General features: G+C 37.1%; 1 protein-coding gene across 7 annotated transcripts in view; it reads left to right on the forward strand.

Annotated features, from left to right (window-relative positions):
- The first annotated feature begins 466 nt into the window (after window positions 1–466).
- The window catches only part of usp9 (ubiquitin specific peptidase 9), a 35266-nt gene continuing 8714 nt past the window's right edge, over window positions 467–27018 (forward strand). For 3 of the 7 annotated variants that reach the window (XM_048193947.1, XM_048193948.1, XM_048193950.1), the window contains exons 1-36: window positions 468–827; window positions 3885–4138; window positions 9041–9186; window positions 9387–9466; window positions 9662–9774; window positions 10283–10501; window positions 10850–10965; window positions 11051–11302; window positions 11392–11530; window positions 11734–11886; window positions 12267–12371; window positions 12546–12752; window positions 12940–13076; window positions 13277–13315; window positions 13930–14063; window positions 14188–14275; window positions 14803–15145; window positions 15480–15575; window positions 15657–15868; window positions 15982–16222; window positions 16370–16519; window positions 17451–17571; window positions 17661–17791; window positions 18760–19038; window positions 21102–21227; window positions 21505–21642; window positions 21740–21906; window positions 22388–22496; window positions 22611–22757; window positions 22843–22989; window positions 23096–23303; window positions 23416–23636; window positions 25922–26112; window positions 26192–26365; window positions 26478–26619; window positions 26719–26922. In XM_048193947.1, the coding sequence (XP_048049904.1) occupies window positions 4043–4138; window positions 9041–9186; window positions 9387–9466; window positions 9662–9774; window positions 10283–10501; window positions 10850–10965; window positions 11051–11302; window positions 11392–11530; window positions 11734–11886; window positions 12267–12371; window positions 12546–12752; window positions 12940–13076; window positions 13277–13315; window positions 13930–14063; window positions 14188–14275; window positions 14803–15145; window positions 15480–15575; window positions 15657–15868; window positions 15982–16222; window positions 16370–16519; window positions 17451–17571; window positions 17661–17791; window positions 18760–19038; window positions 21102–21227; window positions 21505–21642; window positions 21740–21906; window positions 22388–22496; window positions 22611–22757; window positions 22843–22989; window positions 23096–23303; window positions 23416–23636; window positions 25922–26112; window positions 26192–26365; window positions 26478–26619; window positions 26719–26922 (5571 nt within the window). In that variant the 5' untranslated portion in view covers window positions 468–827; window positions 3885–4042. Of the gene's footprint in view, window positions 828–3884; window positions 4139–9040; window positions 9187–9386; window positions 9467–9661; window positions 9775–10282; window positions 10502–10849; window positions 10966–11050; window positions 11303–11391; window positions 11531–11733; window positions 11887–12266; window positions 12372–12545; window positions 12753–12939; window positions 13077–13276; window positions 13316–13929; window positions 14064–14187; window positions 14276–14802; window positions 15146–15479; window positions 15576–15656; window positions 15869–15981; window positions 16223–16369; window positions 16520–17450; window positions 17572–17660; window positions 17792–18759; window positions 19039–21101; window positions 21228–21504; window positions 21643–21739; window positions 21907–22387; window positions 22497–22610; window positions 22758–22842; window positions 22990–23095; window positions 23304–23415; window positions 23637–25921; window positions 26113–26191; window positions 26366–26477; window positions 26620–26718; window positions 26923–27018 lie in introns of all 7 variants that reach the window. The other 4 variants (XM_048193952.1, XM_048193953.1, XM_048193951.1 and 1 more) reach the window with 3 other exon arrangements.

The following is a 27018-nucleotide window of genomic DNA, read 5'->3' on the forward strand; positions in this document are numbered from 1 at the left end:
TTTTTTAAATCTCCAATTCACAGAATTCAGAAATGTATAATATATTAAATTTCAATCTCTATGATATGTTTAAATATAATTTATTAAATTATTACATAATTATATATATATATATATATATATATATATATATATATATATATATATATATATATATATATATATATATATAATTTAAAATTTAAATAAATAAATAATTATGTGTTATTTCCATGCTTTGTCCAAGATACTCCACAAAAGATGGAGGATCAAAAAAAAAAAAAAAATCTAGATTGCAATCTATCTTGTGCAGGAAATTAAACAGCAGCAGAGTAATCCATATAACTTTATCACTACACAGACGTTTTGAAATAGCATTTCCTGTATACATGTGTTCAGGAGCATCAACAACTCTAATTTCGTTACAAGAAGAATGATGCTACACTTTTTAATACCACAAATCTGGTGTCAGGAAGGCGACGAGCTGTCCTCGAAACCACGCATGCCCAGCTGAGTCACACGTCCAGGCAGTTAGTGCACGGATATACTTCTCATTTACTTCCATCCATAGCACGGTGACGGGTCTCTAAGCAGCCTGACACAGGAGAGAGAGAGCGACTGGAGGCAGTTTAAGGGAGGGGGGCAGCAGCAGCAGCAGCAGCAGTCGATGCTGGTGACGCAGGAAAAACACCCAACAGCAGACAATAAACCAATGGTCTGATCTCAACACAGGCGTGTTATTTATAATCGGGACAGCCAGGCACATGCACGCGGCTGAGTAATTATTAAACAGCACTTAAATGATCCGATCTGGGGTCGTATGGAGGAAAGATCCCGTTTGATTCTCGGTAAGTGGGTTTGTGTGTGAAGCTAAAGGAAACTAGCCGCTAATAGCAGATGATTTGCAAGTCAGTGCTCACTTAGCTTAGCTCGAACAGCTCAATGAACGAATTAAATACGTCTGGATATTTGTCAACGCTTACATATTCACAATCTCCGCGCACTTGAGAAGTTCAGTCGCTTTGAAGATCAATTCAAGCTAAATAGCATTTGCATTTAACGGCAGCTCTGTTTGAGGAGGTTGATTTGTGGCTAAACAAGTGGTTTTGACGTGGGCAGGTCGGTTGTTTTTGGCACTAGTTGATCTTTTTTTAGCTTTCGGTAGGTTATGAAGTATAATATGGGCTTGTTGGATAATTAAAATGGGTGTTTTGATGTTTTAATAGCTTTAAATTCACTGTCACGAGCTGATTGTGTTTTGGAGTCCAGCTGTTAGCCGTTAGCACGTTAGCCTGTTTCTGCTGCTGTATTTACATTCACTTTCGCTCTTACTTTTGAGTTATAAATTAAGATTGTATATACAAAAATAGTATCATGTAAAGCCTCAGAGCTTTAGAAACATTTTAAGCATGGCTTGTTACACAAATAAACCTGTTGTAACTCTGATTGTGTTTGGAAGAGGAAACGGGCCTAAACTGCCACAGTTTCAAACTAGGCCCAATACATAATGGCTGTGTCTCAAAACCAAGTGTGCTGCCCACCCAGACAATATTTATATTTGGGCATCGTAGGCGCGTTTGCAGCGTTTAAACTGACCGAGGCTGAAAACCTTGTAAGCTCTCTTCCTTGACAGCATTTTTGGGCGTCAAAGGCTGTCTAGGTAACGTTAGCAGCTCAATGTGTTTTAAGAAACGGATAATATCACCTCTTTTATGTTTAATTCAGTATTCTGGAATATGGTGATGATTTCTCATAGGGACAATATTTATTTATATTGACGTTATGGGAAACGCCCATCTTTGGCCATTAGTGACAGTAAGGTTAATTTCCTCCCATTATCTGATCAGGTCAGTCTACGTTTTTATTCTGCTTACCAGTTCTTGGGCATCTGGTGGGTTTATGATGACATGTGAATGATTTTTGTTTTTAAATGTGTTGTTATATATATTTTTTTCTGTGTAGTGTGATGTCATTGATTCAGGGAAATGTTTCTGTATTCAGTATGCATACTAACCTGTCCACAATTACTGCCAAACCTGCAGCTTAGTTTAAAAGTTTAAAACAATCTTACTCGGACTGCTTCTGTGTATTGTCTAGTGATTTGTGTGAATTTCAGTTTTTCTCTTGTATTAGGGAATCTAGACATGTTACTTTTCATTGACAAGACCTTGTTGAACACATTTTCCAACATTGATCAAATTGTTACACTGACACTTTGTGAATTTTTGTATAGTTTCATTTGATATCGCATTTTATTTGTTAAACAGATGGTTAAAGCATTTTTAATACTTTTAAAATCGGTAATGCTGCAATATAGATTTTATTTTTATTTATTTTTTTACAAAATACTAGGATTGCTCTCATTGATCAACAGGTTTATTACGCAAGAGGTTTATTTTCCAAAAATCCACATAACTTTACAGAAATCGGTGCCTGAATGCCATGTCAGCATTTCTTTCTCATGTATGAAATTTGTGTTGGTTTAGCTAATTATTTTTTTTTGTAACCAACAAAATGTTTTGCTCATTACAAATCAAACATTCATTGAATCATTAAGCTAAACTTGCAGCTATTGTGCCTTGTTAGTTTGAGAGCCATTTGGCAATTCGGTGAGTAAAAAAAAAAAAAAAAGTGGTGTTTAGGGTTTATTACATTACACAGACATGCTTCATTTTAAATATTTTTTAAAATCAAAATATTCTTTTGAATTCAGTAGCATGTCCAAGTTAGTTTTATGTTGCCATGACACTTAAAACTTCTTAAACTTCTAAACTAGCCTTTAGATTAGACAGGTTTCAGATTGAAGCAGTGTCTTTTTTGTCACTTGCATGTGGTTGTTAGTGAAATTATGTTATCTCATCAGTGCTGATGTTCTCTACTTCTGCTGCCTTTTCTTTATAACCAGACCTGTTTTTTATGCTATGATTTAATACACTTTGCACCAGCCAGCAGCATCCTCCTGGGGAACATAACATGTACTATAAAATTATCTGGTACTTGTTTTGAACAACAAATCTTGTCATTATTCAGTGATTGTTACACAATATGATATGAGCAACTAGAAGAATCTTAATCAAAACTATCAGCTTTGTAATTTAACATTGTTTCTCACTAGCAGTTCTGTGCTACCATGTATGTGCCCTAAATATGAAATGTCAGATATTCAGTTTCATGATCAAACAAATTTGAAAAAGTATTTTGCATATAGATTTGTAACTATACGACATCTATACAAAAGAGCTTTTAAATTTAGTGTAAGCTTTTTTCCTGAATTTAAAATAGAAATACTATTACAAAAAACACCCTGTTTACTTTATTAGTGGACATACCTGATCTTGTACAAGATTCATCAGTGCATGTTGTTCCAAAGAAAAAGATATCTTTGCGATTTAAAATCATAGTTTAAAAACTTGCTTTTCCCTTTTGGCTGATGTCACATAGGCCTTACTGTGGTGTAACATGAGTAATGAAGACATTGTTTTAGTTCTCTCACCTTTGGTCTAGCTCCGTTCTGATATGCAACACAACTACAGTCCAGTTCAGGATAGATAAAATGAAGTCCCTCCCTTTTTTTTTTTTTAATGGCCACTCAGAAATATGTCAGAAAAGGAAGTTAATTCACTTTTTAGAATTGTTTAATTCACAATTCTTAGCCTGGACATAGAATAAAAATTAATAAAATCTATTTAAATAAATATATATGTATATGTATATGTGTGTGTGTGTGTGTTCAGCTCTAAAATATTTCATGAGCTCTTTGTAAGCACAATCTCCTATAAAATTATTGTAAATATTATGTATCCGGTAATCATGAATTTCTGGCAAGTCATGTGAATTTATTTGTCAAAAGGTGTGGGAACTTCTTTTAAAGATTGATTCATGTTAGTATCTTTGTTATTTTTCAGGTTATGCAATGGTCTCTGCAACATATCCAGTCCCCCAGGTGGTGCTTTCACTTTCAGAAGTGTGCCGGTTCTCCATCGCTCCTGAGGAGAAACTGATTTCTTCTGGTGTGCCAGCGACATAAGCAGACAAGATTGCAAAGATCTGCCCCGTGTCGAGTATGACGGCCACGACCCGTGGCTCCCCTGTGGGAGGGAATGACGGTCAGGGCCAGGCTCCGGATGGCCAGTCCCAGCCACCCTTGCCCCAGAACCAGGTCAGTGCTCCATTTGGAATTCCCCCTTTTCATTCCAATCCCTGTTCGAACACATCTGCCTTTTGCTGTTACCGAAGTAAAAGTGTCACTGAAGAGAATTTATATTTCATCGATAAGGTTTGCAGTCCCTGCGTTGTGCTGCATTATATTCTTCAAACCACATTTGATCCGGTTTGACAGTTGACCGAGTTCCAAAGAAAAAAACATTTGTCGACTCCCATGGATGCAAATGTGTTTCTGTAATTGTGCTCTGCCCTGGAAGGAACAGATGTCAACAGAGGAAAATGTCATTAGGTAACTGTAGGGCGATCCAAAAAAACAACAAAAAAACGCCTCTCCTGTATGAGATATCAGTGTTTTTTCTTTAATTTATTTGCATATGGCATTTACGTAAGAGATAAACATGAGCTTACCTCTGAATTGTTTGTAATAATTAATTGATTTTTTTTTTTTACATTTCCAATATTGTATAAATACCAATCTTGTACACTAGTGAAGAGTTTTAGTTTTAGGTATTAAATTATATCTGTGATATAACCAGTACTTTTTTGGGGTGGTCAGTCTTTTTGATCACAAAGTGTGTACATATTTTCCAGGTTTATATTTTTTTTTAGCATTGTTGATACAATCATTTATAGCTTTCTGCTGCATCATTAATTAGTAATTCAATTAATGATGCAGCAGAAAGCTGTAAATGATTGTATTTATTTATTGCTCATCAGCCTTTTATTATAATTGATTTTAGGTTTACTTGCCGCTAATTGTCACAAAGGGCCTGACCACAGTTTGCGTTTAGTTGTGCATGACTCTTAGGTTGTTCTTCTTTTCTAAGTGGGCAGTACAGAAAGCTGTAAAGTTGACCATACTTTATGCACATAGTCAAAAGTCTTTCTCAGCAAGACATTTAAAAGGTCATAGTTTACCCCAAAATTGGAGATATTTTTAATATTCTCTTATTTTTCATCATCAGATATGGTAAACAGAAACTTAACCTTACATGCTTGATGCAAGAACAAACCTTATCGGTTCTTGTACTTCAGGCAAGCATGTTTCAGTTTCTATTTACCATTTTTGATGTGTTTATATGTAAAATTTACAATAAAAGCCTAAATTAAATATGTTTAACAAATGTAATGATAGTTACATAGAAGACTTGGATTAAACTGCTCAATTCATAACATATTCATATTTGTGATGTCTATATTAACCTTTTGAAGCGTGAAAATTTTGTTTGAGTGGACATTCAATGGATTGAACAAAATTATGAGAGAATATTTTAATTTAGTTTCAGAAGATGAAAAAATTGTTTCTTCTGAGATGTTTATAGCTTTGTCTTACTGAGCTTTTGGATGTCCCAGAAGCAACTGCATCACTTTCTTTATTGTGTTTACAATTGAATAACACTTTAACAATGGTTTAATGCATTTGTGGTCAAAAAACTGAAACCCCAGCATTATGACCAAAGAAAAGGCGAGAGGCTCCCTTTGATTATGTTGCAGAGGGCAATTGTTACATTCTCCAGGGATAGACTGCAGCAGTGTTATCTATTACACCTGCGCTCAACGAGCGCATGTTAAAAGGCAGGAATCAATGAGGATGAGACGCCAGGCAGAGAAAAGCACACCAGTTGGTTAGAAATGTGTAGTGCCTAGACATGAGAAGCAAACTGGCTATGTAGGTCAGCCAAGCAGAAGGAGCCTTTTCCAGCACACCCCCACATTTCCCAAGTTCCGCAGGCTCCATTCAGCTCTACATGCAGAGCTCCAGCCCACATGCATCCAGTGACATGGCACAGGAAACTGACACTGAGCATCTTAAAGCTGCTTTATCTCCCTTATGCTCTCTCTTTCATTTTTTTTTTAATCCATCACATGGAAACATACTTTATGCTTGTTTATTTGAAGGATAGTCCAGTCACTAAGACACCTGAATCATTAAGGTGGTTTACATATTTTGAGTGTGGCTTTCTTGTTTTTTTACTGTTTTTATCATTAAACCACATAGTGTTAACAGGAAAACTTCTATATTTTTTAAAATCTCAAGTATACCAAAAAATAATTTTATTTATGATGTTTGTCTTTCACTTATGTTTAATTTATTTACCTATTTTTTTAAAACCTGATTTTACCCTGTTCTTGCCATTAATAGTTTTTATGCCAACTAGAGCTGCACGATTAATTTCTTGTTGAATCATGCTTCATGCAGTAATGCAACAAGTGAAGTCTTTGGCTATGTTCTGACTGTCAGTCCAGATCTGATTTTTGTGCATATCCATTTGAAATTTGATCAGATTTACCAAATGTGAACGGCCAAAAATCACATGAAATGCGTCGTTTGTTGTTGTTGTTTTTGTGATTTCACGTGGTTTATGTGACTTTCTCACACCACGTAAAACATAAACATTATACAATATAGGAAACATGCTGAAAGTCACTGTAGAAACAAGGTTGTGTTGTTTCAAAGGGCCAGACGAGCAGAATGACAATATAACAGAGACATGTGTTTTGAAACTGGCGAAGACGACAGCACGGAATAAAGGGGGTCATACCAGGCTCCTACGGTTCTGCCGCTGCCTCAGAAGAGACAGTAGTCCAGTGCACGGCAGCTTCACAGTGTCATGTTGTAAATAAGACCACATCTGTGTTGTTGTTTCTGGCGTATGCCTACCAACGCAACATCATTGCCATAGAAACCAATGCAGATATTCTTGAAAACAAAAGAGCGGCATGGACACAGAAATTGGATATAAACAGTTGCGATACATAATGTGGACATCGATAATTTTAGATCGGATTCCAATCGGATATACAGATAATCGGATTTGAAAAGTGTAAATGTAGCCTTTGAGTGAGTCATTGAATCATTCATTCAAACCAATTTAAATAAAACTCTTAATTAGTTAAATATTTTTTAAAGGGGTCATGAACTGCGTTGTTTTATAATGTTTCCTGGGGTGCACTTATAATGTTAGTATGCTTTTTACATCCAAAATTGTCATAATTTATAAATAAAAGGCACTTTTCCTACCCTGATTTTAGCCCTCTGGTTTGAACGCTCTGTTTTAAGGGGCGTGTCTGCTGTGAGACTTCAGTGTAAACGCCCACTGCTGTGATTGGCTAACATCTTTTCATTTAAAATAGCCAAGTATTACTCTCTCTTTTAGTGTGTTTTTTACTATAACAGCCCTCAAGGTTAACTAATCGTGAAAAGTGTTGCATTACATTTAGATCTATGGCATTATATTTAGATTGTGGCATGAAAGGTTGCAGAGATGAACATTGTGTAGCCGATCACAGACATGTTGAGCGCATGAAAGCAGTGATCTCGTCATTGCAACTCAATTTCTGTACACTAACAAATGCTTTCATCTTCAGTAACAGTGCAAACGCGATATAGCTAAGAGATTCGTTGAATAAAACAGGAGTTTTGCACGTCAGAAACGATAAACTCACGCTGTTTGATTGACCGCTCCAGCTTGTGCTGCTCCAGCGATTGCAAAGGGAGCTTTCTTTGATCGCTTTCTTTATATAAATTAATCACCGTTAAATAAGATTATTTTCATCCTACTAAGAGAAACAACGCAAGTTGAGCGTTTAGTCACTGGTTTGATTTACTGATACACAGACAAAGAACATCTGACTGTACATGAATCATTACATATCAGATAAGGCATTAGAATTAACACAGTTACTTACGTGTTGCAGTACTGTCAAGTCCAGGCACTGCACAATATTTTGTAATCCTCAACAGCATGTTTATTGCTTGGTAGCTTGATCTGGTTTAGCACCACGTAGGCCTGTGTTACTTGGGTTACCTATTCTATTGCATGTCATGCGTGAATCGGTGGGCGGGGCTAAACAGGCAGTGATGAAGTAGGCGTTGATCTTCTGCAGAGGCGGTGCTTGCTGCCCTTTGATATCATGGATCCCCACTTTGAAAATCCTGTTGTTTGCTGGGTCTGGTGTCAATAAAAGCCTTTATTGGACTAACAAGGAAGTTTTCAGCTCTAAAACTTACAGGATATTCTTATAGGATGATGACCTCTTATGTCAAAAGCTCAAGGAAAATTTGATTTCTCAGTTCATCACCCCTTTAAATAGACTGCAATGATTAAGATTTTGTCAGAACCTCTAGTAAATTATATGTAATTTTGTTTAGTTGTCTATTCAGATTCATGACCTCTATTTTAAACAAAAAAAAAAATGTGTCCAGAAACAATTTATCCAGAAACGTGCAGCTCTGATGCTAACCATTCCAAAGTTGAGTCGTTTTTTTTTTTTTTTTTTTTTTTTTGAAAATAGAAAATAGTGAAAATAGAAATTTTGTGAAATATTATTTCAATTTTAAAAACATTTATTTTAAGTGTTATGGCAAAGCTGATTTTAAGTAAGCATTGCTTTAGTCTTCAGTGTCACATGATCCTTTAGAAATCATTCTAATATGCTGATTTGGGGCTCTATAAACATTTCTTATTAGTTCAGTATTGAAACAGTTGCTTAATTTTTTGTGGAACCTTTGATACTTTTTTCAGGATACTTTGAATATTAAATTTTGAAACATGAAATGGGGTTTACTTTCACTTTTAATCAATTGTGTGTATTTTTCTTTTATTCATAGTCCATGACTTCCATCAATATGTTGTAACTAAATTTTTTTGACTTTTTATCTGATGTCCAATCAAATCAAGATGGATAAAATCAACAACCCTACATGGTTTTACTAGTAAATACAAAGCATTACAGAAAAGAAATGCTACGAACATGATTTCACGTCATCTATAACATCCTGTGTGGCAAACTTTAATGAGGCCACTTAATAGTGCTCTCCAAGTTGATGACCCAGAATGTTATCTTTGTATTTGAGTCTTGCACTTCCTCAACCTCTGAACTGTTTGCATTGCAGACATCCTCTCCCAACTCATCCAACGAGAACTCCCCAGTGAGCCCACCAGATGAGCAGGGTCAGGGGGACTGTCCCACTCCCCTGGAGGAGGAGGAGCCAGCTTTCCCTCACACTGAACTGGCCAAGCTGGATGACATGATCAACAGGTTACAGCTCTTATTCTAGATTTGGTCAAACTGTGTTTATAATTGAATCAGGAGCACTGGAGATGAACGATAAGTATGTTGATATGAAGGATCTTTATTTAGGCTATTATCCACCGATAGTGAGATTGCACATCTGTGTCTTATCAGTTATGTATCAAGTGGATTAATTATGCTGTTGTTGGTTTTTTTTTTATGTACAGACCTCGCTGGGTCGTTCCAGTTTTGCCAAAGGGTGAATTAGAAGTTCTTCTTGAAGCTGCTATAGATCTTTGTAAAAAAGGTAGAACTTTATTTTTAGCTTTTGTTTGTCATTTGATATTCTTGCTTTATTCACTAATTGTTTTGATGATCATTAACAGTAGCATTATTACCTTTATCTGCATCATCTTAAGCTTTCACTTTTACTCTCAAAGGAATTCTTCAACCTCATTAAATGTCAGCCTCTGATAGGTTTTTCTTTCATTTCTGTCTCCAGGACTTGATGTCAAGTGTGAAGCATGCCAGAGATTTTTCAGAGATGGCTTGACAATATCCTTTACGAAAATACTGACAGATGAGGCTGTTAGTGGATGGAAATTTGAGATCCATGTAAGTCCTGCAACCTACTTAATGGTGGCATTTTCATCATGCCTCCCATTTCAGAAACAAATCTCGTCTTTTTGTTTGCACATTAAAGGGTTTTACTAACTGTTTGGCTGTCAGGTCTGTCCTCTCAAGAATTGATTACTTCTTTGGGTATCTGTGAAGAAACGTAATGTTATTTTGGTTGCCTTCATCTTATTTGGCTGTTTGATTGAAATGCCAAAGCTTTGATCAAAGAGCTCCTTTCAGTAAAACAGAGGCAGTATTAGGACACAGCACTGAGTCATCACTCTCGTATAAGGCTTGTTTTAGTTCTACAGTGGCTGCTCTAGGATCAGCCTCAATGGCACAGCAAATATAGATTTATTTTTATTTTTTTTGAGACTTCCTACTCACTGTAAATCAAAGTGCTTCAGCTACATTTGCGTTTTAGTGTGTTTTAAAGCCAAAACATACTCAACACTTCCAGGAGTACATTTCTGGCCTGACATGTTCTGTCGCATTCTCTCGACAGCGGTGCATCATTAATAACGCCCACCGACTGGTGGAGCTGTGTGTGACCAAGCTTTCTCAGGACTGGTTCCCTCTGCTAGAACTCTTGGCAATGGCCACCAACCCCCACTGTAAGTTCCACATCTACAATGGTACTCGGCCCTCTGAGACGGTGCCTGCTGGGGTTCAGCTAGCTGAGGATGAGCTGTTTGCCCGTCCACCTGACCCTCGCTCTCCCAAGGTGAGAGGCTGTTTGTGCCACTGGAGAAATTTAAGATGAATCTTTTGGACTTTCATGAAAACTTCAGTTTATTGATTTTATTTTTTAATTAGTTTTTTGAAATGGTGAAACTTAAAAAGAAGTGGTGACAAGTCACACAGTACCTGAAATATACACTTTATTTCACATGCATTCTTATACATTTTTAACCTGTATTTTAACTTGATGATAAAAATCCATGGACACTTTATGCATCAACTACCTGTTTATGAATCTGTCTTCAGCTTTAATTTTAAATGTTTCATCTTGTTTTGGCCCTATTTATATGGTCTCTTCAATGACAACTTCCTGTTTATTTGTTTCCTCCAGGGCTGGTTGGTGGATTTAATAAACAAATTCGGCACCTTAAACGGGTTTCAAATTCTGCATGATCGATTCATGAGTGGCCAAGCTCTGAATGTTCAGATCATCGCTGCACTCATTAAGTAAGAACAGTCAAACATATTGGACCAGTTTGCTTGAAAGCTGGAATTTATTTGAGTAAGGTTTGATTACTTGTTTGTTTTGCAGGCCTTTTGGACAGTGCTATGAGTTTCTCACTTTGCACACGGTGAAGAAGTACTTCCTTCCCATCATAGAAATGGTTCCCCAGTTTCTAGAAAACCTCACTGATGAGGAGTTGAAAAAGGAAGCAAAGAACGAAGCCAAAAATGATGCTCTGTCTATGATAATCAAATCTTTGAAGAATCTGGCTTCTCGAGTACCAGGACAAGAGGAAACCGTGAAGAATTTAGAGATATTTAGGTTAAAAATGATTCTTAGGTGAGCTGAACATTGGCTAAAACCAGTTTCAAGACATTAGGCAGTATGTTAAATGATTGTTCTTGATCATTGACCTTTTTTTGTTTCAGGTTATTACAGATTTCTTCTTTTAATGGCAAAATGAATGCACTAAATGAAGTAAACAAGGTGATTTCAAGTGTTTCCTACTACACACATCGTCATGGTAATCCTGAAGAAGAGGAATGGCTGACGGCAGAGCGCATGGCAGTAAGTCACGCTGCAGTACTTAACGATTGAACCAGAGAATGTTATGAGCCTTGTCAGGCAAATTATTTGGTTCTTATCACAGAATATAGTAAGCAAACAAAACTTGTTATTGAGGTATGTAAAGGGCTTAAAGGCAGTCAAAATAAATTTGCGGTTCAAATCTGTATCTTCACATTAGATGAACATGCATTTATTTCCCACAGGAATGGATTCAGCAGAACAACATTTTGTCTATTGTGCTAAGAGACAGCCTTCATCAGCCACAGTATGTGGAGAAACTGGAGAAGATCCTGCGATTTGTCATCAAAGAGAAGGCCCTAACGCTTCAGGACCTGGACAACATCTGGGCCGCTCAGGTGAGAGGCAGTCTCAAGTTCCCGTGTGATTAATGTATATTGTATGATAACGTATATTGTTTAAAATGGTCAATCATAGTATATTTGTCATTCTTACATTCTTCTTAAATTTGCTTTTAAATCCCTTTTTAAAAAATCCCTTAAAATCATTGTTTCCAATTTTAATGCATCAAGTACCTTTTAAGAGCATTACAAAGCCAGAACAAAGCCACACAGTGTCTACAATATTACCAATCAAAACATTAACCCATGAACATAATGAAATTATACAATTTGTTAACACATTACATTTGGCAGCCCTTCTAAAATGTATGCTTTATTAGTAGACTTTGAGGCAAACTGTGGTTATGTGATTGTAATAATGGTATTTATATCCTCAGGCTGGGAAACATGAGGCTATTGTCAAGAACGTTCATGATCTCCTTGCAAAGCTGGCGTGGGATTTCTCACCTGAACAGCTGGACCATCTCTTCGACTGCTTCAAGGTTATTCATAATGAACTGGCGATTGCAATTTTATACATACAAAAAATGTTATTAATCTAGAGACCACGCACTATAGACATTTCATTTGGACTCAGCATTTGTATGTGTGCCTTGCTAGCATTCCCACAGATTACAGAATCTCTGTCCTCAAAGGAATCATTTTTATTTTTGTAGGAGAGCTGGACTAATGCAAGTAAAAAGCAGAGAGAGAAGTTACTGGAATTGATTCGTCGTCTGGCAGAGGACGACAAGGATGGTGTGATGGCTCACAAAGTGCTTAATCTGCTGTGGAATCTGGCCCATAGTGATGATGTTCCTGTGGATATCATGGACCAGGCCCTTAGTGCTCATATCAAGATTTTGGACTATAGCTGCTCCCAGGTACCGTGATCAACCTTTAGTTCAGTTGTTTGCTCTCAAATTAAAACTGGAAAATTGACTGAATTTCTTTCTTCCATGCTAAACAAAACAAGTCATTTTCTAAGATGTTTTGGTCATTTGGAACAAGTGTGAGGGTGAGTAAACTTGAGGATGTTAAATTAAAAACAGTGTTTTTCTTCTTTTGTAGGATAGGGACACACAGAAGATGCAGTGGATAGACAGGTTCATAGAAGAATTAAGAACTAATGACAAATGGGTGATTCCTGCACTGAAGCAAATACGGGAGATCTGTAGCCTCTTTGGAGAAGCCCCCCAGAATTTAAGGTAATGCAACTGGTCTCAACCAACTTTAACCATCAATAGCATTGATACTTGTTTTAGTGCACAAAAATAAGTGGACAAAAAGACATTTTTGGTCTTGTTTGCTCATATTTAATGAGTATTTATATAAAATTCACCCACACATTTTGGGATGAGCATGAAAATGTAGCAAATGTATCGTACACATCCCTGTTGTTTTTCAGAAAGAAAATACCTATTAACTTACTAAAGAGCTTAGAGGGGTAAGTGGACAGTTAATTTTGGGAAATATTATTATTATTTATTATTATTATTATTATTATTATTATTGTTAGTCTAATTTTAAAGCTTAAGTTTGCTTTTGAATTTCAGTAAATCAGTAATCTGCTTGGTGCCTCCTTCACCATCTAATCAAATCACCAATCAGTGTCCATGGATAAGATTCATGTGTATAAAGCTTCTTACAGTAAGAGTGCTGCTGTGTTTGGTATTTGGACAAGGTTTGGATCTAGTGCACTCTTCCTTTGGGATGCTTTAAACATGTGAGTCCATTGGAGAAAATAAAATTGCAGAGGAAGGCTGAACTCACATTTTCCAGTGCTTTCCAACACCTTATGCAATGAGTTTTATGTGACGACAAATTCTTTTTCTGCCTTTGCTTTGATGCCGTCTCGGGATATTGCTTCTCTAATGTAAATTTAAGCTTTCAGTTAGGGACAAGAAAATAGTCTGTTTCTATATACCTAAAAAGCCCGTTGTCATATAGTTTAGGTGAAGAACTTCCAATATAATGGACATATTAAAAATAATTAATGGGAAGGAAAGTTAATTCAGTTATGTTTTTTCTGTAGTAATGTGTTTTTCTTTCTTTCTTTAGTCAAACGCAGCGGAGCCCCCATGTCTTCTATCGACATGACTTAATCAACCAATTGCAGCACAACCATGCACTGGTCACTCTTGTAGCAGAGAACCTGTCTGCATACATGGAGAATATGAGGCAGTTCTCAAAAGGTTTGTGACAATATTAAAGACAGTTACTAATATTCATTAAAAGTAATTTAAAACATTTGTTTTTATTCTGATTTATGCCCACAATGTTAAACATTTTTTGACGCTAACTTTTATGTTTTATCAGAGCACACAGACTTTGATCCTCAGACAGTTAGGCCAGGAAGTCGGTATAGTCATGTTCAGGAGGTCCAGGAACGGCTTAATTTCTTGAGGTATGTATAATTCACAAGCATCCTTCCTATATGCTGCATATATTGCAGAACCCAACTTCAATTCCACCCCTTTCTGTTTTCACATTGTTATTGGACTCCAAGCAGTACTAATTTTCACAGAGTGTCACAGTGTGTACTAGATTAAGCTGTTTATCACTGTAGCTAGGTAATGAAGGTGCCAGATATGGAACAATTTTTTTGTTTTGTTTTTTAACTTCACATTTTTATTTGCTTTTCCATCCCTTTGAATTTATTACCAAAAGTAAATGCCCATAGAAATGTTCTTTGTGTACTAGACCATTGTACTATAAAAAGCAAATTATTTGTCATAAATGGCAAAAGATTTTTGTACACCAGGGAATAGATAGTTTTTTGGTGTGCACCTGTGTTCAGAAAACAGATTTCACACCAATCAAACTTTGTCATCAAATGAATTTGGTCTGCCCCAAAGGGTCTATTATGAAAACGTACAGTTCTTAGACTCTCTAAAGACTCTTAACAAATCACTAAATACCCTCATCCTTCAGGTTCTTACTAAAAGATGGGCAGCTCTGGCTGTGCGCACCTCAGGCTAAGCAGATCTGGAAGTGTCTGGCAGAGAATGCGGTGTTCTTGTGTGATCGGGAGGCCTGCTTCAAATGGTACTCCAAACTCATGGGGGACGAGCCCGACCTTGACCCCGACATCAACAAGGACTTCTTTGAGAACAACGTGCTGCAGCTCGACCCCTCGCTGCTGACAGAGAACGGGATGAAATGCTTTGAACGATTCTTCAAGGCAGTCAACTGCAGGGAGGGCAAACTAGTGGCAAAACGGCGGGCGTACATGATGGATGATTTGGAGCTGATAGGGCTGGATTACCTGTGGAGGGTAAGCTGTTGGATCTTCATGGGTATGTTCAGAGCTGCTTGTTCTGGGATATTACCTGCCTGAAATGTCTTCATCTTTAGTCTGTTGGTTATTTTGAAATATTTCACTGTACTGTAAATGGCAAGAAGCAAAGTTGGAAAAAAGCCCTTAAATGGAACGTTTGGGTTTGTAATCTGTCATCAGATTTTTATATATTATTGTAATATCAACAGGTGATTAATGCTAGTATTTCAAAGCTAAATGAGCCCAAAATGAATTTTAGCCAAACACTAAATGTCTGTCTGAGCTCAAACCATCTCTCGTCCTCTTTTTTTTTTTTTTTTCCCATTGACAGGTTGTGATTCAAGGAAGTGATGATATTGCTAGCCGAGCAATTGACTTGCTTAAAGAGATTTATACAAACCTTGGACCAAAATTACAAGCCAATCAGGTAATAGTTTAGTGGAGATGCATATCACTTGCTGTAATAAATGTTGGGCTGCTCTTGAGCATGTCGCATGACTGTTTGCAGGTAGAGATCCATGAGGATTTTATTCAGTCTTGCTTTGACCGCCTCAAAGCCTCCTATGACACTCTGTGTGTGCTGGATGGAGATAAAGACAGCATTAACTGTGCCAGACAGGAGGCCATCCGCATGGTGAGAGTATTGACTGTGCTCAGGGAGTATATAACTGAGTGTGACAGTGACTACCATGAGGAGAGGACCATCCTGCCCATGTCTAGGTACACCCATTCAACCCCGTCATAAATGAACTCAATTAAATTGTTATTTTTGCTTAGCTGTGATGGCAAGATTCTAACAATCTCTCTCTGTGACTGTTTTCTTTTCCTTAAAGGGCTTTCAGAGGAAAGCATATTACGCTAGTTGTACGTTTCCCAAATCAAGGCCGACAAGTTGATGATCTGGATATTTGGTCACATACCAATGACACAATTGGTTCTGTGCGACGCTGCATTCTGAACCGAATAAAGGCCAACAGCACGCACACCAAAATTGAACTTTTCATCGGGGGAGAGATCATAGACCCAGCAGATGACAGGAAGCTAATTGGGCAGCTAAACCTCAAAGACAAAACTGTAGGCATTTGCTTGGCTGTTTTTATCAATTTACACAATAGGGAATTTCACACACACAACCTTTGCCTTAAGTTTAACAGCATGTGTGGTCATGTGTGAATAGAATTTGTTCTTATGGAGTACTTTTTCTTTCTCTCTCTCTACCAGCTCATCACAGCAAAGCTCACCCAGGTCAGCGCCAATATGCCTTCCAGTCCAGACAGCTCCTCAGACTCCTCCACTGGCTCCCCTGGGAACCATGGCAATCACTATAGTGATGGGCCAAACCCTGAAGTGGAGAGCTGTCTTCCGGGAGTGGTGAGCATCATGCCATTCAGGCACATAATTGAGCTGAATTGTCTATTGTGTTAGGGTAATGTTTACACATTGAAAATGGAGTTCATCTATGGTCAGAAACTGTGTTGACAACTTGTGTATATCTGCCCCTGGTGCTTGTCTGCAGAATATGTGGACTTTACATTCACTTAAGACCAGACAGTGACTTAAATGACTGGTTACTAACAAGGTGCAAAAAGGAACGCGTTTCCTCTTCACACATTTTATCATCCAAAGTATCAAGTTGACTTGGACAGTCAGAAGTTATTAAAATATATATAAAAATAAATGTCATGCAATTCGCATGATATTTCTAAACTAAATGTACAATAACAATACAAAAAAAGTGTAAAAAAAAAAAATCATAACTGGTCGGTGCTCTTTTTTTTTTTTTTTTTTCCTGAGCAAACGGATTGTTTGTCCTGCAACTTTGGACCTTAGAGGCACATATGTCAGAATCCACAATTCAATTCAATCACTTGGTAATTTTTATGTTCTACTTTTATTTTTAACATTTTGAATCTACTTGGCAACAGTGGCTGTTTGATTAAAGTTATGATTAATGTAATTGGAAAAAAATTACACTTAAGCCATTTTGAAGAATTGAATATTGATCAAGCTTTACCCAGCACCAATATCGCAGATCCCTTCTCCCCTGGTCATCATTTATTCCAGTATACGTTATATTAAAGTGTATATTGTAGGGTGTAAACATCCCTTTGCTATGCCCTTGAGCAAGAAACTTAACACCGTTGCTCTAGGGGATTGTCCTTGTAATAGGTGTATTGGAAGTGTTGCAGAAATGGTAATGGTTGCATTCAGTATTTATATTTATCATTGCATTTATTATAACTGTCTTTAATGTTTTGTGTTGGGCAATTTTAATTGTAACCTCTGATTTTTATTGTCTCAGATAATGTCGCTGCACCTGCGCTACATCTCTTTCCTCTGGCAAGTTGCAGACCTGGGCTGTAATCTCAACATGCCTCTCCTACGGGATGGAGCTCGTGTTTTAATGAAGCTCATGCCTCCAGGTGCCTCTATATGCTTCATTAGATGTCTGCTTGAGATGACTAGCTGTACCGATCTGCCGTCTCTATTCATTACTCTTTCTGCTTTCCAGATAACACCACGGTGGAAAACCTGAGAGCCATTTGTCTGGATCATGCCAAACTTGGCGAAAACAGCCTTAGCCCTACGTTGGACTCACGTTTCTTTGGGCCGTCACCATCTCAAGTGCTTTACTTGATAGAGGTTTGTTTGGTTTTTAATATGACAATAGTCACTCTTCCACCATCGGGCCAAACAGTTCTAAGAATGGTAGGGAATAATTCCAGTTATATATCAATCTGGAATTCTCTGATAGAATGGTAGAATGTGTGTAGTGATGCCGCCATTCACTCTTGTCTGTTGTCTGGCTACCTCTTTAGCTGGCCAAGCGTGGTATTTTAGTGAAGTAAACGCGGTCGCTATTTACATCTCATATGTCTGTAAACTCTTGCATCTGTAAACTATTACGAAGAGCTCTGTTATCATCCCCTCAGTGGAAAATGAAACCAAATTCATAGCGGCTGGGTCGGATCGGCACAGAATGGAATAAGGCAAAGAGAACGGTTTGGCCTGACAGTGGAAAAGTGGCTAATATTTTATGAAACTATCCAAGTATAGACACACACTTTCGTTTTAGATTTTCAGATTTTATTTTAATTTTAGTGTAAGTTTTAGTACTTTTGATGCATGCTTTAATTAATTAATTAAATTAAACAAAATTCCAAGGAGTCATCTCAGGACAATCAAATAGCAATAATAAGTTATATAGACACAAGAAGTTGTTGTATGCATATAATACAAATGACACAAAATGTTAGACAAACCCAGTTATACACACCAAGTATACTAAAAAAGAAGGTAACATAAAAGGGGACAAAAAAGTAAGGAAAATAAGATTTTTTTTTTAAATGTATATATTTATTTATTTACTTTTTAATTCAGTTTTAGTAATTTTAGAACTTTTTTCAGTTACTTACCAAGGCACTTTTTTTATCTAATGTTAATATTTTATTTTAACAATAACTGTATTTTATAGTTTTAGTATTAGTTGCAATAACAGCACTGCCCAAAAGCCTTGTTTTTTGTGTGTGTGTATGTGTGTGTGTGTGTGTGTGTGTGTGTGTGTGTGTGGCATCAGTCTTTGATATGCACAATGTCTCTGTGTACCTCAGGTGGTGTACGCCTTGCTCATGCCTGCCAGTGGGACATTGGGCGAGGATGCTAGTGACTTCCAGTACAACTTCTTGAAGAGTGGTGGCCTGCCACTTGTTTTGAGCATGCTCACCAGAAATAACTTCCTGCCAAATGCTGACATGGAGACCCGGCGGGGAGCTTATCTCAACGCACTAAAAATAGCCAAACTGCTGCTTACAGCTGTAGGCTTTGGCCATGTGAAGTCTGTGGCGGAGGCCTGCCAGCCTGTGGTGGAGGGGACTATCCCTGTATCTCCTGTAAGTTGCCCTCTCTTGAGCTCCTAACTGTTCCTTTTAAGGAAGGTGTTGCAGAAGTATAAGCACAATACCTTCAGTGACTATTACTTTACAGAAAAAAGAACAATATTTACACATTAGGTTTCATAAAAAAAAAACCTTTATAATCTTGTTTTAATCTTGCAATTATTATAAGGAACACATGTTAGTATTTGGACTTTAAAACTGTAGGAAACATGAGAGAGAGAGAGAGACTTGGTGTCACAGGGGGAGAGAGTGAACCTGCGGTCACTTGTGCGCTTTGTTTTACTCTTTTGTCCAGTACCACATCTCATAAAAGTGCACTTGGCATGGCCCTAGTATGTAGTTAGGATCAATTATGGGGGAACGGGGCGGTAAAGTTTTACTGCAAAAACAAAATTCTGTTGGAAACACTGCAAGTAAGTGAAGTGTTTCCTACTGAGTGGTGTTGATTCAGTGGATTTTATAGGTTCAGTACTGAGCATTTAGGTTATATCTAGACTATAACCTTTCGGCCTCCCTGACATTCATCAATCATATTAGAAACAGGCTGGCTTGGCCTATGTACGTCCACAAATGTCAAGGGTGTACAGTGTCTTGTGAGGAACACTCACTCCGACTCCAGAAGCATTTACATGAGGGCTTATTATTAACCATGAGAAAGAAGGAAGTCAGGTGTGCTTGAATCATGCAATTTTCTCTTAAACTTCCATAAATTCTTTAGTTGAAGTGTAACCCGCTTTGTATTGTTACAATGTCGGTAGTATATGCAAGTAAACAATGTTTATTTGTTCTCTGTCTTACCTGGACTGAGTAATTCACATTTATTGTTTTGACAGCTAGGGCTTTTGTGAAAACTACAGATTATACTTCCGCATTTTTGTATGACCATCCATGGACAGCCGAATTGACAGAGGGTTATTAACAGTTATTGTAAGGGTAGGTTTATCACTGAAAATTGTATCGTACTACTATATCTACTCTTCAAACAGCATTATGGTAAAAATGGAACACTATGGCAACGGCTTTCTTACCTGTACGCGCCGCCGTTTTGCTTTGGGGGGTTGGGTGGAACTGAAAGAAAGTCAGGTTTTTTTTCTTTCTTTCAGTTTTTCCCCTTCGTTTCATCTAAAACACTGTTTATGGTCATCCAATTTGAAATGTTGACCACAAACACAGGTTTTTCAGATTTTCCGTTGTGGAGTTCTCTCCATATTTACAATTCTTTGCAGCCTTTAGCCACTGCCTACAGCACACTGGATCCTTCACTGGAAACAGAAAGTCACTCCTGCTAAACATTTGCTGTTTGAATTCTTGCATTTGAGAACAATACAAGTCGATACGATTTTGACTAAAAGTTTGCTAAGAAGTGTTTCTTACTAAAGGAAGGTGATATTTGACTCTGCAAAGCATATCCATAGCAGACTGGTGGGAGTGGCATTGGATGGCAGCATGGCCAGTGCATTATGGGTGTTGAAGTTTTCCTATCTATTTGGCAAAAGGAACGACAGCACTTGTTGTTGTTGTTGTCTTTAGTCAGGTAGCACCAATTTTAAACACAAAAATGTGCCTTTCTACTGTATAGGCAGCCAAGTTTTATTGAAAGCCCATTTTTCCAGCGGTGAAGGACCCATTTAAAAAAAACATGATTCGAGATATGAAGTCATTGTTTTAGGACATGAAAATATCTGATGTTCGGTAGAATTTGTTGCATGTAAACATAATGTTACAGAAGTTTTTATTTCTTAAGATGAAATATTAAGCATATTACAAAAACATTGATAGTAATAAGAAGTGTTACTTGAGAACCAAATCATCATATTAAAATATACATATTACACTGAAGACTGGAGTAATGGCTGCTGAAAATTCAGCTTTGACATTACATAAATAAATTAAATTTTAAAATATATTAAAAAAGAACAGTTATTTTAACTTGTAATAATACTTCACAGTAGTACTTTTTTTTTAACTGTATTTTTGATTAAATAAATGCAGTCTTGGTGATTTATAAGTGATTTCTTTAAAAAACAAAACGCCATTCTTTCTTTATTCATTCGTAGATAAACCAGACTACACATGACCAAGCTCTAGTGCTACAGAACGCCCTGCAGAATATCCCCAACCCCTCCGCCGAATGCATGCTGCGGAATGTGGCAATCCGTCTTGCCCAGCAGATCTCAGATGAGGTATGTTATACAACTACACACAACCTTAGCCTGCAGAAACTGGTTTATTTGCATTCCATTCAAATGATTGTTCTCAACTGTCTTGGCAAAAATATCTGTAATGTATTTTATGATCAAAAGGAATCACTGAATAGGCAGATGTACTATTGATCTTTGTTGCATAGTGTTTTGTTAATACCTCTCCTTTTCTTTGAATGTGACAAAAGACATGTACAAGGGAAATGCCTCATGTTTAAGGCTCAGTTGTCATAGTTTGTCTTCCTATTCCTGTACCTAGAACTTCTTCCAGGCCTCCAAGTATATCCCAGATATCTGTGTCATTCGAGCAGTTCAGAAGATAGTCTGGGCTTCTGGCTGCGGCTCTGTTCAGCATGTCTTCAGTTCTAATGAGGAGATCAGCAAGATCTATGAGAAGGTTCTAATTCTTACCTATATTGGAAAAAACCCAATGTGTGATTGACTGATAAGAATCAGACTCAATATTTACACCTGTTATGTGTGATCTCCCGCAGACCAATGCTGGCAATGAGCCGGATGCAGAAGACGAGCAGGTGTGCTGTGAAGCTCTGGAAGTCATGACCCTTTGTTTCGCCCTTATGCCCACTGCACTAGATGCACTTAGCAAAGAAAAGGCCTGGCAAACCTTCATAATAGATCTGCTGCTGCACTGCCAGAGCAAGTGAGTTATCGTAGACATAAGTATGCTTGTTTTAGTATTTTTATTTATATATATATATATATATATATATATATATATATATATATATATATATATATATATATATATATATATATATATATATATATATATATATATATATATATATATTTTTTTTTTTTTTTTTTTTTTAATTTATAAATGCTTATTATTAGTAATGATTAATTAATGCTACTTATTTACGTAATGTCAAGAAAATGAACTATGAAACCAAAGAAGTAAAGTTTGCCAATGCTCAGTGAGGAATTCAGATTTTGAACTTCAAATTAAAATTTTGTAATTTTTGTAACCAGATTTGGAAAATTTTCAAACTGATTTCTGTAATTTTATCAAATATGATAAAGTGAAATATGGTTTATATATGGTTAAATAAAAATATGGTTTAGAGAAAAAACAAATGTTGTAAAATTCATTGCTAATACATACTGATATTTGCTCCTAGGTCCGTTCGTCAAATGTCCCAAGAGCAGTTCTTCCTCATGGCAACCCGATGTTGTATGGGCCATAGGCCTCTTCTGTTCTTCATTACCCTCCTCTTCACAGTTTTAGGTGTAAGTGTCTTGCATAATTCTCTGGGACAAAGCTGGAAGATTAAAATGTTTCCTTGTTTTGCTAATTCAGAACATCTCATGATTTATATTTCTCTGTATCCTTTTTTGTTCCAGAGCACTGCAAAAGAGCGGGCAAAGCACGCTGCTGATTACTTCACTCTTCTAAGGCACTTACTCAACTATGCATATAACAGCAACATTAATCTTCCAAATGCAGAAGTTCTCTTAAACAATGAAATTGATTGGTTAAAGCGAATCCGGGTATGTTCATTTACATAAAACTTCTTTTTGGAATGAAAACAAAGTGAACTTTAGTCAACTGAGTCTTGCCTCTCTTTAATTTTAGGATGAAGTGAAGAGGACTGGGGATCCTGGGGTTGAGGAGACCATTTTGGAAGGTCATATTGGTGTCACAAAAGAGCTACTGGCTTTCCAGACCCCGGAGAAGAAGTTCTACATTGGCTGTGAAAAAGGAGGTGCTAGTCTCATCAAGGTAATCTCCTTGGCCATTTTTACTAAATGACATTTTTACCTGTTTGTGACTGCATTGTCATGTCAAACTAATTGATCTTCCTTTTCTTTATATGAACTCTTATTAGGAGTTAATGGATGACTTCCTGTTCCCAGCATCTAATGTGTACCTGCAATACATGAAGAGTGGAGAATTCCCTACTGAACAGGCCATACCTGTGTGTAGCACCCCAGCCACCATCAATGCTGGCTTTGAACTGCTGGTTGCACTTGCCGTCGGATGTGTGCGAAATCTCAAGCAGATTGTGGACACACTAACTGATATGTACTATTTAGGTGTGTGAGCAAACATTAGAAAGAAGTTTAGCGGATTCTGATTTCTAGAAACAATGCAGTCAACCACATCATATATGCAGTTATTTACTTGTTTTTTTTTATGTACCTTCAGGTTGTGAACCACTTACTGAATGGGAATATTTGCCACCAGTTGGGCCACGACCCACCAAAGGGTTTGTGGGTCTGAAAAATGCAGGTGCAACTTGCTACATGAACTCTGTTATCCAGCAGCTTTACATGATTCCCCCCATCAGGAATGGCATCCTGGCCATCGAAGGCACAGGCAGCGAAGTAGATGATGATATGTCTGGAGACGAGAAGCAAGATAATGAGGTACTGCCTGACATGGTTCATTTCAGCAGTCTCAGTCAAGTTAATGAGAATTTTAGCCCATATGTGAATACTTTGAACAAACTTAGACCCCTAAAATGCAAAACAAATATCTCTAGAGATGGTCAGAGTATGGTTCACAGTTTTCAATTTAATTTCTATTTCAGTAATTGTATGTGCTTTTTTTGTCTTTGAGTTAGCTCATTGAGTTAACGGGTCCTCTAAAGCTTGCAGTGGGATTAGTGGGGGGTAATTGAGAAAGAATAGGAGGAAAGTCAAGTGAGAGGAGGCAATGCCTCCATCACGCTATGATTGGATATAATTGATCATGATTGGATATAATTGGTTCGTGCAATAAATCCCACCTCTTGTTTTCGTGTGTTTTGCGAATCGTTCTGAATGAACAAATTGATGGTGTTAATGGGAAGACTAATTAAAAAGTAAGTAAACAGATATCACCGCTTCAAAATCAAACTTGAAATGGTCTGAAAAGATGATAACTGTGGTTTTCTTTAGTGAGCAATCAGCTTGATGAAATTAAAGGTAATTTTTTGTCTATGACCAGTGTTTAATGAGCTTGATGACTGATGATCAGAAAATAAGTTGACTTATAAAAACAACATCAGTTTAGAAATAAAATATATTTAAATTGTTACTGCCTTTGGTTATTTTGTAAGAAATTAAAAATGTTATACTTAAACATTAATTACACTCTTAATGTAAAAACTGTAAATTGTATTTAGTTTCTTGAAATGCAATATAATATACATAACTGTTTTCAGTGGTGTATAAAGACCTTACATAATGAACCATTATGTTTTTATTACCTTAGAATGAGCCATTTCTATCTAGGTCCCCTTACATGGAAGTCGACATTTTGCGCCGCCATGTTTCTACAATAGCCCTAAATGGACAAACTGCTCTACAGAAACCTCATTGCTTGACTGGACACTCTCTGCTGTCTCAGACAACAACATCTTTGTCCTGTGTCAGCCACGTTAGCTTCTTTATGTGATTCGAAAGGGAGGGGTGAGCGATGGACTGAGCCGTTGGTTTCAATTTGCAACCTCACCGCTAGATGCCGCTAAAATTTACGCACTGAACCTTTATTGTAAGGTTCATTTAACCAGGAAATGTGACATTAAATGTAACTGGGTCATGAATTTACATTTGATTTATGGAGAAAAAAAAAACTTTTCAGAACACTGCATACCACTGGTTTTTCTATTTCACTTTAAATAATCTAAGGGTACGTTTAAATGACAGCGATGTGCTAAAAACGGAAAAGTTTTTCCTTTGTATTTTTTTTTGCATAGAGACAGCACCATTGTCAAAACATTCCCCGTTCACACGGATCCCCAAAAACGACCAAAAAGCTGGATCTGTAAAAATGGCGATGCCGCTTTGTAAAGAAACACTACACACCTATAGATTAAATGTGTAATACGGATGCGCACGTGACCGTTTTCTCAATTTCACATTTTTGTAGTTTACATAGAGATAACGGTATCATTTTCAAGTACTTGCACTTTGAAACCCGTTTTCAAAAGTTTGCGTTTTCAGGCCCCCAAAACGCCATTGTCGTGTAAATGAATGGCCAAAACGCCTAAAAAAAAAAAAATAAATACATTTTTATGTTTTTAGTTGAAAACAGTGTCGTGTAAACAGACTCTTAGTACTTAAACACTTCAACATACTTTAACATAAATCTAATACTTTTTATTTTCATTAATATTGTTAATGGTTTTAGTTGACAATGACAACACTGAACAACAAACATCGCAACAACACTTTTCAAAATTTCATTGCGTTTTTAACCATAGAAATTTTTATGAACCATTAATACCTGTCAAAATGATGGTGAATAAAATTGGGATTCATATTGCCTTGGGAACAGCTCAGGTGGAGGGTTGTGGCTTCTCATTTCCCATTATAATTAAGCTCAGGTGTGTATGCTTTAATAATCCAGAGAGCGCTAACATCTTTCACTTGTTGTTCTGGAAACACACTTTAGTGGACTGCTCCATGAGAGATTATGTCTTCAGGTCCTATTGTATGTTTATGTCATTAAAATTAAATTACATTTGTACTTGTTAATTGTGGAACTGCCCAATGATGATCATCATCCTTTCTCATTACCAACTGACTGACAAATGTAGCCATCTCCTGGGTGTATATGCCATGTGGACATTCCCTGGAGCTGAGGGCATTTTTACAAAAGATGTTTTTAAATCATTATGCAATAGAATTTAGTTCAATTTACTGAAAATCTTGCTTTAATTTTGCAGAGTAATGTGGATCCCCGGGATGAGGTGTTTGGCTATCAGCACCAGTTTGAAGACAAACCTTCTCTCAGTAAGTCAGAGGACAGGAAGGAATACAACATTGGGGTTCTTCGGCAGTTGCAGGTCATCTTTGGACACTTGGCTGCCTCCAGGTTGCAATACTACGTCCCTAGGGGTTTCTGGAAGCAGTTTCGGTAAGCTCTCCCTCTCTTTTATACAACCATCCTTTATTTTAAGACTACAGAGACTAAGACTCATCTCTTTTCTCTACAGGTTGTGGGGTGAGCCAGTCAATCTGAGGGAACAGCATGATGCTCTGGAGTTTTTCAACTCACTGGTGGACAGTTTAGATGAGGCTTTGAAAGCATTGGGTCACCCTGCCATGCTGAGCAAAGTACTGGGTGGCTCTTTTGCTGACCAGAAAATATGTCAGGGCTGTCCTCACAGGTACATCAGAAATCTAATACTGTGATTTGTTACGACTTTTTTTTTTCTTCTTTTTTTCCCCCCTTACTAGATTCTTTGTGTCCCAATGAAACACTCCATACTGTCTTTTCAGATATGAATGTGAGGAATCGTTTACGACGTTGAATGTAGATATCAGAAACCATCAAAATCTCCTTGACTCTATGGAGCAGTATGTGAAAGGAGACTTGCTTGAGGGTGCAAATGCCTACCACTGTGAAAAATGCAACAAGAAGGTGTGTGTTCAGTTTTAAATCATCTTTATGATGTCCTTTATTGTTGATTTTAAGAAAACGCCATATTAAGCTCAAGGTGGTGATGTGTCTTCGTGGCAGGTGGACACAGTGAAGCGTTTACTAATTAAGAAGCTTCCTCCAGTGCTGGCCATCCAGCTAAAACGCTTCGATTATGACTGGGAACGAGAGTGTGCCATTAAGTTCAATGACTACTTTGAGTTCCCACGGGAGTTAGACATGGAGCCCTATACAGTAGCTGGAGTAGCTAAGCTGGAGGGGTCTGATGTGCACCCAGAAAACCAGGTATTACACCAACCAACATGGTCTTTTTTTGGTCTTCAAGCTATGTCTAATTCAAATAAATGTGATTTATGAATTATTTTTTACCTGACTACAGTT

This window comes from Megalobrama amblycephala, linkage group LG6 (assembly GCF_018812025.1).
Source record: "Megalobrama amblycephala isolate DHTTF-2021 linkage group LG6, ASM1881202v1, whole genome shotgun sequence".
NCBI lineage: Eukaryota > Metazoa > Chordata > Actinopteri > Cypriniformes > Xenocyprididae > Megalobrama > Megalobrama amblycephala.